The sequence below is a fragment of the Schistocerca nitens genome, chromosome 4 (assembly GCF_023898315.1).
Source record: "Schistocerca nitens isolate TAMUIC-IGC-003100 chromosome 4, iqSchNite1.1, whole genome shotgun sequence".
Classification (NCBI taxonomy): Eukaryota; Metazoa; Arthropoda; class Insecta; order Orthoptera; family Acrididae; genus Schistocerca; species Schistocerca nitens.
Window position 1 is genome coordinate 731,663,903 of NC_064617.1, and position 13,937 is coordinate 731,677,839.

General features: G+C 46.7%; 1 protein-coding gene across 1 annotated transcript in view; it reads right to left on the bottom strand.

Moving 5' to 3' along the window:
- The window catches only part of LOC126251635 (uncharacterized), a 460,291-nt gene that overhangs the window by 428,524 nt on the left and 17,830 nt on the right, over positions 1 to 13,937 (bottom strand). The window contains exon 2 of the mRNA XM_049952179.1: positions 1,068 to 2,040. Within this exon, the coding sequence (XP_049808136.1) occupies positions 1,068 to 2,040 (973 nt within the window). The remainder of the gene's footprint in view (positions 1 to 1,067; positions 2,041 to 13,937) is intronic.

Genomic DNA, 13,937 nt, shown 5'->3' on the forward strand with positions numbered 1-13,937 from the left:
ATGTTGTTACAATGGAAAACTGTACTGAAACGCAGGAGGATCTGCAACGAATTGACGCATGGTGCAGGGGATGGCAATTGAACCTCAATGTAGACAATTGTAATGTGCTGCGAATACACAGAAAGAAAGATCCTTTATCATTTAGCTACAATATAGCAGGTCAGCAACTGGAAGCAGTTAATTCCATAAATTATCTGGAAGTATGCATTAGGAGTGATTTAAAATGGAATGACCATATAAAATTAATCGTCGGTAAAGCAGATGCCACACTGAGATTCATTGGAAGAATCCTCCGAAAACAAAGGAAGTAGGTTACAGTACGCTTGTTCGCCCACTGCTTGAATACTGCTCTGCAGTGTGGGATCCGTACCAGATAGGGTTGATAGAAGAAGAGATAGAGAAGATCCAACGGAGAGCAGCGCGCTTCGTAACAGGATGATTTAGTAATCGCGAAAGCGTTACGGAGATGATACGAGTAGATAAACTCCAGTCGAAGACTCTGCAAGAGAGACGCTCAGTAGCTCGGTACGGACTTTTGTTGAAGTTTCGAGAACATACCTTCACCGAGGAGTCAAGCGGTATATTGCTGCCTCCTACGTATATCTCGCGAAGAGACCATGAGGATAAAATCAGAGAGATTAGAGCCCACACAGAGTAATACCAACAACCTTTCTTTCCACGAACAATACGAGGCTGGAATAGAAGGGAGAATCGATAGAGGGTACTCAAGGTACCTTCCGCCACACACCGTCAGGTGGCTTGCGGAGTATGGATGTAGATGTAGAAGCCCAGGGAGAACGATTTTGGTGAGCCTGGTTGCGAGCTCGGATCGCTCTAATTTTACATTCTCTTTCTTTTCCCGAGATATACGCAGCAGGAAGCAATATAATGGCTCGGTGATACAAAAGACCTCTCTTGCAACATCTACCAATGGAGTTGGTTGAGCATCTGCTAGACAGTTTCAAATCAGGACACCCTCGAATTCGGAGTAAAAGATTCGTTCTAGCGTTCTTCACTAAAAAGGAGGTTAAGCCACATGCAATACGCGACGCCGAGAGGGTACTCACCAGCCTCGAAGTTGTCCTTGAGCCTGCGCCACTGGCGCGCGTGGTGTATGGAGTAGATGCCCGTGACGAGGAAAAAGAGCAGGCAGGCGCAGACGGCGAGCGCGAGCACCACCACCTGCCAGTCCCACACCAGCGTCTCGGCCGTCGAGAACGGCTGCTGGTGCTGCTGGGCTTGAGGCTGTGCGTGGTGCGGCCGGGGCGTGGTCTGTGCCGGCGGCGCCGAGTCCTCCTTGAGCTGCGCCGCCGACTCGGGCAGCATCGGCTTCCTGACGTCCGGCAGCTGGTGGCCGGTGAAGTTGCGCTGGCGGTGCTCCTCGCGGTGCCGGCTGTGGGTGTGGCTGTGGTGGCCGTGCTTCCGCCCACCGCCGCCGTGCTTCCTGTGCTGCGACGTCTTGTTCCTCCGCTGCGAGGACAGCGACGACGTCCTGTTGAAAGTCCCGAACCCGTCCTCCGCAGACGAGCTGTAGGACGATTCCTCCGCGAAGGACGAGGAAGAGGACGACGACGACGACGAGGAGGAGGACCAGCGGGAGTGGTGGTGGTGGCCCTGCCGCCTGCGCGCCGGCCGCGGAGTGTCTTCCTCGTGTTCTTCCGAGTGCGACGAGAACGCCGACGAGTCGATCTCGGAGGAGGAGGACCACCCGTCACCGTGGCGGTGGCTCTTGCGGTGGTGATGGTGGTGGTGGTGATGGTGGCGGTGCGAGGGAGGCGCGGCGGTCCTATTGGAGCGCCTGGGCAGCCAAGACCAGTCGATCATGAGCTTGGAGATGGGCCCGCAGTCGGTGTCGCGGTTGACGGCGCAGGGCGCCAGCACTACTTGCCCGTCGGGGCACTGCGTGCAGGGCAGGCAGCGGCCGCGCCGCTCGTCCCAGAACTGCCGGTCCAGCGAGCACGACAGGCCCGCCCCCGAGCCGGAGCCGGAACCAGCACCAGTCGCTGCGGCCGCTGCTGTCACCGCCGCCACCACCAACAGCTGGCACACCGAAAACAACGACCACGACTTGTATAGTTATGAAGAGGCACTCTGCGCAACTTTTTAAGTCGACTTCTACATCTACGAAGGGCGTTGGGGTACAAAGTATAGACGACCTCCAAGATGATGTACCCCGGGCAACGCTCCGTGACGACGGAACGGCAAACAGTCTACACACTAGGCGACCGAACTAGAATGAATTTCTTTCACGGTCAAGAAAATCTACAGAGGAAAATGAAAAAGCAAAAAAGTAATGGTTCTTATCAGAACCACCTGACAAGAGATATCGGAATTTGTGTCCGTATCTTACAACTAAATGTTGAAGGCTTAAGCCAAGACAAATGCGAACAATTGAGTAGGACAGCTAAAGATAACCACATGCTGTTGTTGTTGTTGTTGTTGTTGTTGTTGTTGTTGTGGTGGTCTTGTCCTGAGACTGGTTTGATGCAGCTCTCCATGCTACTCTATCCTGTGCAAGCTTCTTCATCTCCCAGTACTTACTGCAGCCTACATCCTTCTGAATCTGCTTAGTGTATTCATCTCTTGGTCTCCCTCTTCGATTTTTACCCTCCACGCTGCCCTCCAGTACCAAACTGGTGATCCCTTGATGACTCAGAACATGTCCTACCAACCGATCCCTTCTTCTTGTCAAGTTGTGCCACAAACTCCTCTTCTCCCCAATTCTATTCAATACCTCCTCATTAGTTATGTGATCTACCCATCTAATCTTCAGCATTCTTCTGTAGCACCACATTTCGAAAGCTTCTATTCTCTTCTTGTCCAAACTATTTATCGTCCATGTTTCACTTCCATACATGGCTACACTCCATACAAATACTTTCAGAAACGACTTCCTGACCACTTAAATCTATACTCGATGTTAACATATTTCTCTTCTTCAGAAACGCTTTCCTTGCCATTGTCAGTCTACATTTTATATCCTCTCTACTTCGACCATCATCAGTTATTTTGCTCCCCAAATAGCAAAACTCCTTCACTACTTTAAGTGTCTCATTTCCTAATCTAATTCCATCAGCACCACCAGACTTAATTCGACTAGTTCCATTATCCTCATTTTGCTTTTGTTGATGTTCATCTTATATCCTCCTTTCAAGACACTGTCCATTCCGTTCAACTGCTCTTCCAAGTCCTTTGCTGTCTCTGACAGAATTACAATGTCATCGGCGAACCTCAAAGTTTTTATTTCTTCTCCATGGATTTTAATACCTACTCCGAACTTTTCTTTTGTTTCCTTTACTGCCTGCTCAATATACATATTGAATAACATCCGGGATAGGCTACAACCCTGTCTCACTCCCTTCCCAACCACTGCTTCCCTTTCATACCCCTCGACTCTTATAACTGCCATCTGCTTTCTGTACAAATTGTAAATAGCCTTTCGCTCCCTGTATTTTACCCGTGCCACCTCCAGAATTTGAAAGAGAGTATTCCAATCAACATTGTCAAAAGCTTTCTCTAAGTCTACAAATGCTAGAAACGTAGGTTTGCCTTTCCTTAATCTTTCTTCTAAGATAAGTCGTAGGGTCAGTATTGCCTCACGTGTTCCAACATTTCTACGGAATCCAAACTGATCTTCCCCGAGGTCGGCTTCTATCAGTTTTTCCATTCGTCTGTAAAGAATTCGCGTTAATATTTTGCAGCTGTAACTTATTAAACTGATAGTTCGGTAATTTTCACATCTGTCAACACCTGCTTTCTTTGGGATTGGAATTATTATATTTTTCTTGAAGTCTGAGGGTATTTCGCCTGTCTCATACATCTTGCTCACCAGATGGTAGAGTTTTGTCAGGACTGGCTCTCCCAAGGCTATCAGTAGTTCTAATGAAATGTAGTCTAACCACATAGAAATTACAAAAAACACCTAGAAATAACCAAAGATAAAAAATCGAAATAACATATTAAGAAAGCTGACTGCAACCTCCATGGGAGCTCAAGCTGACACCCTACGCACCGCAGCACAATCTATTGTCTACTCGGTGGCAGAATACTGCGTCCCAGTCTGGCACAAGAGCACACACACGAAGAAAATAGACGTCCAGCTTAATACCACCATGAGGATTGTCTCAGGAACTCTGCAATCAACTCCACTTCCCTGGTTTCATGCCCTTTGCAAATATAGCTTCTCCCTCCCTCAGAAGGCAACAAGCAGCTACCCGAGAATGGAAGAAAATTAATGACCCCTCTGTGTCTGAAGATATACCTATCCGAAAAATATTGGACCATCTACCAACAACCCGCCTAAAATCAAGGAAACCTATGTGGGAAGACGAAGTCTTCAAATTCCCAGAAAGGTACGACATAGCAAGGGAATGGAGGCAATACTGGTCGCTGAATAATCACCATCCTCTCATCACAGATTTTTATCCTTCGATACCGGTGGAAGGAATGCAGATGCCCAGAAGAACTTGGTGCAGACTTAATCGTGTGACGACTAACCACGTCAGATCTAAGGCCATTCTCCACAAATGGAAACTCACTGATGACCCACGATGTGACTGTGGTGCAGAACAAACAATCCCTCACCTGATCTTCGAATGTCCTGCGAGGAAGTTTGAAGAAGAATGGAGGGATATCATGAATGCTACTCCAGGTGCTGTTCAATGGGTGACCTGCTTAGATGTGGACTTGAAATAGCTGCAGCGGCTGTCTCCCTAATCTTACGCATATTGTTGTTTGCAATCAATCATTTAATAATATATTTGTAATTCGTTTCTTATATTAACTAATAGTTTGTGTGCAATTTTACTCTGTAGATGCGATACGCTAAATAAAATAAAATAAATAAACGAAGGGCGCTCAGTAAGTAATGTAACACTTTTTTTGTTGGACAATTTCTGCTGAAAAAAGCGGTATTTGCTGTGGGACATCGTGCAACAAGTTCCGATAGGTTGCGGCGCTATACGTAGCCTTCAAAATGGCGTCTGCAACGGTGACGCGTCCCAAGCAGAGAGCTGTTATCGCTCTTGGAGGAAAACCAGGCATCGCAGATATTCATAGGCTCTTTCAGAATGACTACGGAGACTTGGAAGTGGACAAAAGCACGGTGAGTCGTCGGGCGAGACGTCTGGCATCAACGCAACAAGGTCGCGCAAACCTTTCCGATCTCCCGCGTGCCGGCGACCGTACACAGCTGTGGCTGCTGCAGTGTTCGAACATGTGGACACTCTCATTCGAGGTGATTGACGGATCACAGTAAAAAACCTCTCTGCTCAGATAGACGTCTCTGTTGGTAGTGCTGACACTCGTCCACCTGTTGGGGTATTCAAATATGTGCGCCCGCTGAGTTTCTCGCTGCCTAAAAGAAGACCGTCAACAGCAATGAAGGAGCATCTGTGCTGAATTTCTTGTGCGATAAGAAGTTAGTCGTGATAATTTTTTGTCGAACATCTTCATAGGCGATGAAATACGGGTTCATCACTTCGGCAAAACGGCATTCCACCACCTCCCCTACGAAGAAAAAATTCAAGGCCACAGTCTGAGCAGGTGAAATCATCACGACGGTCTTCATGGATTCTATACTGTCTATTATGTCTGATGTCCTCCTTCGTGATGCAGTGGTCATCTTGGAAATGTATTGAGCTACCATCGGGAAGTTGAAGAAACGATTTGCATCGTGTTCGTCGCCACAACAATGCAAACAAACTTCTCCATGGCAACACAAGGTCTCACAAAAGTCTGTGCACACGAGAGGAACTCACAAAACTTCATTGGTTTGTTCTTCAATTGGCTCTGAGCACTATGGGACTTAACTTCTGAGGTCATCAGTCCCCTAGAACTACTTAAACCTAGCTAACCTAAGGACATCAGACACATCCACGCCCAAGGCAGGACCGTAGCGGTCACGCGGCTCCAGACTGCAGCGCCTAGAACCGCTCGGCCACTCCGGCCGGCCGATTGTTCTTCCTCATCCACCTTATAGACCGGAGCACACAAATGACGACTTCGATCTGTTTGGCCCAAAGAAGGATGCAGTCCACGAATGATGGGGAGGTTGCTGACGCAGCAGAACTTTAGTTCCCAAGTCGACCAGCGGAGTGGTACCACGCGGGCGGACAAGTCCTCACAGTGAGGTGACGTAAGGCCGTCGCAATTCAACGGAGATCATGTTGATTTTTTTTATTTTTCATTATTTTACAAGTCTAGTTCAGTAGGACCAAATTGAAGAGCAAAACTCCATGTCATGGAACGTGCCAGTACACGAAATTACAGCAGAAAAGTAATAGATCAAACAAAATGTTTAGGTATCCAAAGAGGACGACAAGCTGCAAGTGTATATAAACGCAATCAACAATATAACACGGGGAACAGTTTAATTTTTCAAGGAATAAATGGGGTTTTGTAGCCAAATGTGTGGGTAATAATTTGATGTATTGGAATTTTTAATAGAACCAACCTGCTTTCAGAAAAAATGTCTTTCACTACTTATTGAACGCTCCTATACACTCTGCAAGCTACTTACAATGAGCGGCGAAGAGCACTTTGCATATCAGTCTCACTTCCTCCCTTTTCTGTTATAAGCGTGAATAGTTCGCGGTGAAAACGATTGTAAGCCCCTGTGTGGTATCTGGAAATATGCAGAGACAAGCTGATACCGAAGGTCTGGGGTCATGTAGGGTTACTCAACAATATGTAGTTCGTTAGCGGCTGAAAGTAGTACTGTTCCGCAGCAAACTCATCTCGGGTAATTAATACGGATACGTACGAGTCTGTTCGTCAACTGTTGCACGGTTGTACATTTAACAATTAATGTCTAACATGTCTGCAAGGAACCTTGCAATCAGGTTTGACAATGTATTGCAGTCGTAATCGGATAATATCAATTAACATACCTTGGTTAATGAACTTTTTTATTTATTCTTTGCATAGCACCACAAACTTGCACTGAGACGAACCTTGACTACAGGACACAGAGAACTCCAAAAATTACGAAGAGTTTGGAAACATTAGATCCTGCTTCAAAGACATTGCCTTCAAAGCCATTCCCCACTTTCAGAAACTGGACTAATGTCTATTCACAAGTAATATATTATAAAGCTATGAAAGCGTCTCTGCCCTCGCATATTATTTGGTTAAAATTATTAATCATACTAAAGAAGCATCGTCAGCGTTAATTTTACGTTATTAGTAAATAAAGTGTACTGCAGTTCTAGCATAAAAATTATTATGCCTATGTAAAAAGTATGTGAATATTTCGTCACTGATACCAAAAATATCCCATAGTGAGTGAAGAATTTTAAAAATAAAAGAGATAAAATTTACAAAAATTTTGTTTATTTTCTATTTACTTTTAATATATCCTTGAAATGATCTATCCTTTAACAATTTTTAAAGGTTTACTTTTCACATCTTTCGATGTCTATAGTATTTGTTTCTATGGTTGTGTAGAGTTGGTTCATCTCTGTTTAGCATGAACTATACTAATATACTCGTACTTGTTTCTCATAGTCAGTTTTCTGAAACTGCACTATTATTTGCCATGTGAGGTAAATCTAGTGTGTCATTACCATGACAAAATTGCTACCTAAAACGCCATGCTGGTATTTAACATGAAAAAGGCATCCAGAATGAGATTTCCGAGTGTGCGTTGCGTTGATGTGAAACTCCCTGGTAGATTAAAACTGTGTGCCGGACCGACACTCGAACTCGGGACCTTTGTCTTTCGCGGGCAATTGCTCTACAGCCTGAGCCACCCGAACACGACTCACACCCTCTTCTCACAGCTTCACTTCTGCCAGTACCTCGTCCCCCACCTTCCAAACTTCACAGAAGCTCTCCTGCGAACCTTCCACGAAGTGTCATTATCAGCGCACACTCCGCTGAAGAGTGAAAATCTCATTCTGGAAACATCCCCCAGGCTGTGGCAAAGCCATGTCTCCGCAACATCCTTTCTTTCAGGAGTGCTAGTTCTGCGAGGTTCGCAGGAGAGCTTCTGTGCAGTTTGGAAGGTAGGAAACGAGGTAATGGCAGAAGTGAAGCTGTGAAGAGAGGGCATGAGTCGTGCTTGGGTAGCTCAGACGGTAGAGCATTTGCCCGCGAAAGGCAAATGTCCCGAGTTAGAGTCTCAGTCCGGCACACAGTTATAATATGCCAGGAAGTTTCATGAAACAGGTAGATTGTTCCAATAACTAGTCCATATTTTCTACTATTTTTTGGCTTAATACACTCCTGGAAATTGAAATAAGAACACCGTGAATTCATTGTCCCAGGAAGGGGAAACTTTATTGACACATTCCTGGGGTCAGATACATCACATGATCACACTGACAGAACCACAGGCACATAGACACAGGCAACAGAGCATGCACAATGTCGGCACTAGTACAGTGTATATCCACCTTTCGCAGCAATGCAGGCTGCTATTCTCCCATGAAGACGATCGTAGAGATGCTGGATGTAGTCCTGTGGGACGGCTTGCCATGCCATTTCCACCTGGCGCCTCAGTTGGACCAGCGTTCGTGCTGGACGTGCGGACCGCGTGAGACGACGCTTCATCCAGTCCCAAACATGCTCAATGGGGGACAGATCCGGAGATCTTGCTGGCCAGGGTAGTTGACTTACACCTTCTAGAGCCCGTTGGGTGGCACGGGATACATGCGGACGTGCATTGTCCTGTTGGAACAGCAAGTTCCCTTGCCGGTCTAGGAATGGTAGAACGATGGGTTCGATGACGGTTTGGATGTACCGTGCACTATTCAGTGTCCCCTCGACGATCACCAGTGGTGTACGGCCAGTGTAGGAGATCGCTCCCCACACCATGATGCCGGGTGTTGGCCCTGTGTGCCTCGGTCGTATGCAGTCCTGATTGTGGCGCTCACCTGCACGGCGCCAAACACGCATACGACCATCATTGGCACCAAGGCAGAAGCGACTCTCATCGCTGAAGACGACACGTCTCCATTCGTCCCTCCATTCACGCCTGTCGCGACACCACTGGAGGCGGGCTGCACGATGTTGGGGCGTGAGCGGAAGACGGCCTAACGGTGTGCGGGACCGTAGCCCAGCTTCATGGAGACGGTTGCGAATGGTCCTCGCCGATACCCCAGGAGCAACAGTGTCCCTAATTTGCTGGGAAGTGGCGGTGCGGTCCCCTACGGCACTGCGTAGGATCCTACGGTCTTGGCGTGCATCCGTGCGTCGCTGCGGTCCGGTCCCAGGTCGACGGGCACGTGCACCTTCCGCCGACCACTGGCGACAACATCGATGTACTGTGGAGACCTCACGCCCCACGTGTTGAGCAATTCGGCGGTACGTCCACCCGGCCTCCCGCATGCCCACTATACGCCCTCGCTCAAAGTCCGTCAACTGCACATACGGTTCACGTCCACGCTGTCGCGGCATGCTACCAGTGTTAAAGACTGCGATGGAGCTCCGTATGCCACGGCAAACTGGCTGACACTGTCGGCGGCGGTGCACAAATGCTGCGCAGCTAGCGCCATTCGACGGCCAACACCGCGGTTCCTGGTGTATCCGCTGTGCCGTGCGTGTGATCACTGCTTGTACAGCCCTCTCGCAGTGTCCGGAGCAAGTATGGTGGGTCTGACACACCGGTGTCAATGTGTTCTTTTTTCCATTTCCAGGAGTGTAATATGACAAACAGCAATATACGTATCCATGGAGGTCTTCGTACTGCACATATAAAACAACCCCAATATCTAGTTCCTCAGATTGAATTTCCCGAAAAGTATATTAATACAAAATTCTTAAGCATCATAAGCCTGCTAGACGAGGAAGAAATTCTCTCACAATGTCACGTGGCTCAACCTCACACAAACAAATCTTCAAATAAAAATTGTTGAGGTTTTTGTGGCCACTTGTTGACCTGTTGGCTTCTGTCTCGGCATCTGCGCCCGACGTCCCTTCAGCGATTTTGCTGATCTTTCTGAGAAGCCGTGGTGTGGAACAGGTCGGTGACTTCCTAAACCATCTGTGCAGTCTCCACGCCAAAAGTAAACTTTCTATGTAGGTAGGAAAGTATCAACAGCTACACTTTCCGTATGTGGTTGGTCACGGCAAATGTTGAGAACCTGGGCCTCAGCATGTACCGAAACCCGGCAGACAAACATTCAAACCATCAGCTGAGCCAGAAATAGGGGTGACTAATAGGCTCGCAAGGCGCGCAAGACGAATATGAGAGCCGCAGCATCTCGGACGCAATGTACAACAACTGGAATGCGTTTTGAGAAGTAATGGGTACACCACTAGTTGTAAAAGAAATGTCACGAATTAATAGCTAGCAGAATTCTTCCAGTTCTTCTTCTGCCTCTTTATTACTATTGATTGATCGTCTATCCCTGTTCCCATTTCCACTTCCCCTTCGGTTTTGATTTCTTTCTCTTACGAACCTTCCCGTTGATAACTAACCATTCTTGACTTTTTAAAAAAAAACTATAATGTTGTGCCAGAAATTCTGAGGGTTTGACTGAATGGAGCGTCAAAGTTTCACGTCATATTTTAAAAACTGAATCAGAAAGGTGTGCTAAATAATTTAAACAAGAGGCGGTAGAAAGTTATCTGTATGCTTAGAAACCATCGTAACTACTGAACAATCCAAGCACGACTTCCAACTCGTCATCGCAGCTTCAATTCCGACAGAATCATCAGTACTTCACAGGCTCGACACAAGTTCTCTTGCATACATTTGTGGAGAGGTAAAAGCAGAAATGAAGTTATTGGATGGGTTGTGAGTCGTACCTGGATAGCTTAGTTGGTAAGCGCGAAAAGTAAGGGTCTTAGAGTCTCTGCCCGACACACAGTTTTCATCTTCCATAGTCTTTTTTCACAGGAAGCCCGATGCAACACGGCCGGAACGTCGGTTATTTCAGTAATTTAGCATTTTAAGTGTTTTATAATATGAGGCAGCAGCAGACCCAGACTGACCTAGAGCTCGCGAGTAGTGGAGTTCTGAGCAATATCAAGTCATTCTTACTAACGTTTCCTTCATTCCGCCATTTCTCTCTTCACCACAACGACCATCGTAATGCAACTGAGCTACTGACATTCTGACATCAACGAGACGTTAACGTCTAATGTTTCTGTCGTGTTCCTTTCAATGCCAAGCTTCCCTATCTATTTTGTTTTTTTTTTTTTTTTGTATCAAATATTCTTAGATGGCATTACCCTATCCCATATTTCACTAATGCTTTCCAACGAACTTCTGCCACCGCTCATTCTTGTATAATCTCTTAATTTTGAATCACTGAAGGAAAAACTGCCTAAAGCCATACTTCTTGAATGAATGCTTTATTTAACCGTTACTTGTTTTGGGCCCCAGTCAACGTCAGACGGCAACCAAGATTGTTCGGACAAATTTCACAATTTTGTCTTGTAACAAAATAGAAAAATCGTGTTTTTCTGATTCACAAAAGTTCTAACATCATATGCAAAGTATTTACATTTTACAACGTTTTCTTTTATACTTTACATCATAGAGGTGTGCTTCGCCGAGACGTGACATGCTAACCATGAGCTAAGGACAAGACAGCGGAAATACAGGGTGGCGCACGAAATGTGTTACCATTTTGTTTTTTAATATAAACTTTATTGTCAATACAATCTGAAAGGAACATATACTACGATGAAGAGCCGTCCATGGAGATTTGTTCTAACCCAGCACTTGCTCAATATGTCCACCATTTCGTTTCCTCACTTCCTTCAAACGAACACTGAAGTTAGTGGATACCCTACGGCACATGTCTTCCGTAATTTCACTGCAAGCTTGAAGAATAAGTCTTCTGAGCTCCATTAAATCACGTGGACGTTTCGGGAAATTTTTTTCCTTTAGGTACACCTAAAGAACAAAATCACATGGATTGAGATCTGGACTACTGGGGGGCCAATTTTGTCCGTCACTGAAGCGACCTGGAAACCTGAGTGACATGATCCGCATGTCGAAATCCTAGTGTAAAAACTCCAACACAGTGTTTGCAGTATGTGGCCTTGCTCCATCTTGCATGAACCACTGCGTGTTGAAGGGCAAGGCAGTAGCAAGAAGCTGTGGAATGAAGCTATTGCGAAGCATGCTCAAACAACGCTCGCTGTTCACAGTTTCTTCAAAGAAAAATGGTCCAATAAGTCCGTGACTGGAAATTGCTGCCCACGCTGTAATCCTCGGAGTATAATGTTGTCGTTCATGAAGCACCTGTGTGTTTTCAGTGGCCCAAAAGCGTACTTTTTTTTGTTAACCATACCGTCTAAATGAAAATGCGCCTCGTCTGAAAACCAAACGTTGTTGAGAGTTTCTTCCCTATCCTCCGCCCACTGAGCAAACAGTAGTCTCTGCTGCTTGTGTTCTTCAGTGAGCTTCTGTGCACAGGTCATCTTGTATGGGTACATATGGAGGTCACTTTTAAGAATGCGTTGAACGGAGCGTCTGGATATTCCCAGTTGCACTGCTGCCTTTCTAGACGATTTCCCGGGACTTCTCTGTACAGCAACTCGTACCGCTTCAATATTCTCCGGCGAACAAACAGGTTTAGGCCGAGATCGCTTCGCTTCCAATACTGTTCCTTCCTGTACAAATTTATCGTGCAATCTGTGGATGGTCTTCTTGCAAGGGACCCATCGGGTGTTAAACGAAACTGTTGTCGAAAACGCCTCTGAGTCACACAAGCCTTTTCTTTTCATGAAAAAGTAACACAATTGCCGATCGTTGCCGTGTCGTCAGTCTTCCATTGTCATCCATTGCTGCTTACTAGTCTCCTACCGGCAGTATAGTGAATTACACGTCATTTCGTAACGCATTTGTTTTTCCAAGCTCTGCTGGTACTGCTGTAGAGATCCCAGCGGGATATCTAATGTGCGTCGTAAATTGTGAAAGAAACAATTGGTAACACATTTCGTGTGTTTATATCTGACGCCACATCAACTATGATCGTGGGCCGTGGCGGCTCGCTAAGAGCTGATCTTCCACCGAAAGCAGAACCTTTAGTCGGCCGCCATATCAAGCGAGGTGGCGCAGTGGTTTGCACACTAGGCTCGCATTCGGGAGGACGATGGTTCATACCCGCGTCCGGCCATCCTGATTTGGGTTTTCCGTGATTTCCCTAAATCTCTTCAGTCAAATGCTGGGATGGCTGCTGTGGAAGGGCACGGCCAGTTTCCTTCCCCATTCTTCCCTAATCCGAGTTCGTGCTCCGTCTCTAATGACCTCGTTGTCGACGGGACGTTAAACACTGATCTCCTCCTCCTCGGCCGCCGTACGAGGACACGGGCGCACGGGGAGCGAGGTGCTGGCTCGCGAGAGAAGCTAGTTAGACTGGGTCGGTGGAGTGGAGCCCGGACCTGGCGAAAGAGTTTGTGAAGCCCAGTACTGCAGCGTGCAGCTTGGCGGCTGCGGCCCGCATTGTTCTGTGCCTACCAGTGCGTTGTCATCATCATCATCATCCTCATCCTTAAATTGGAGCCGTGGATTTGTCGCACGTCCTTTTACACGCAACATTTTTTTTATATTTTCTACGGCCTTTCCTCTTGGTGTCTCGAGCCGAACTTGAAAGGAATGAAGACTGTTACTTTGGAAGCTGAGGTATAACATGTCCTTGCACTCTCAATCCATGCTCCGTGACCGCCTTGTCCTGATCTTTCACTCCTTGGTGGTGTGAGAGAAAGACAAGACTCTCAATTACGATTAGAGTCTTGCTGCGTCGGCGTAATTGTAATACACTGATAAAAAAAATCGTAACATCAGGAAGGAGTTGTGCACCATAAACGAAAGTTGGCAGGGGTTTTTCTACTTCTTACAGATGGTGTCTATTCAAATTTCGCGGCAGTCGCATAAGAGTGTCGCTAGACGCGCCACTACGAGGATGTAAATCGGGTTTCCTTTAAATACACGTTGAAACGGTCGTGAGCGGTAGTTGCCTTTTGAGATTAGACGTGAT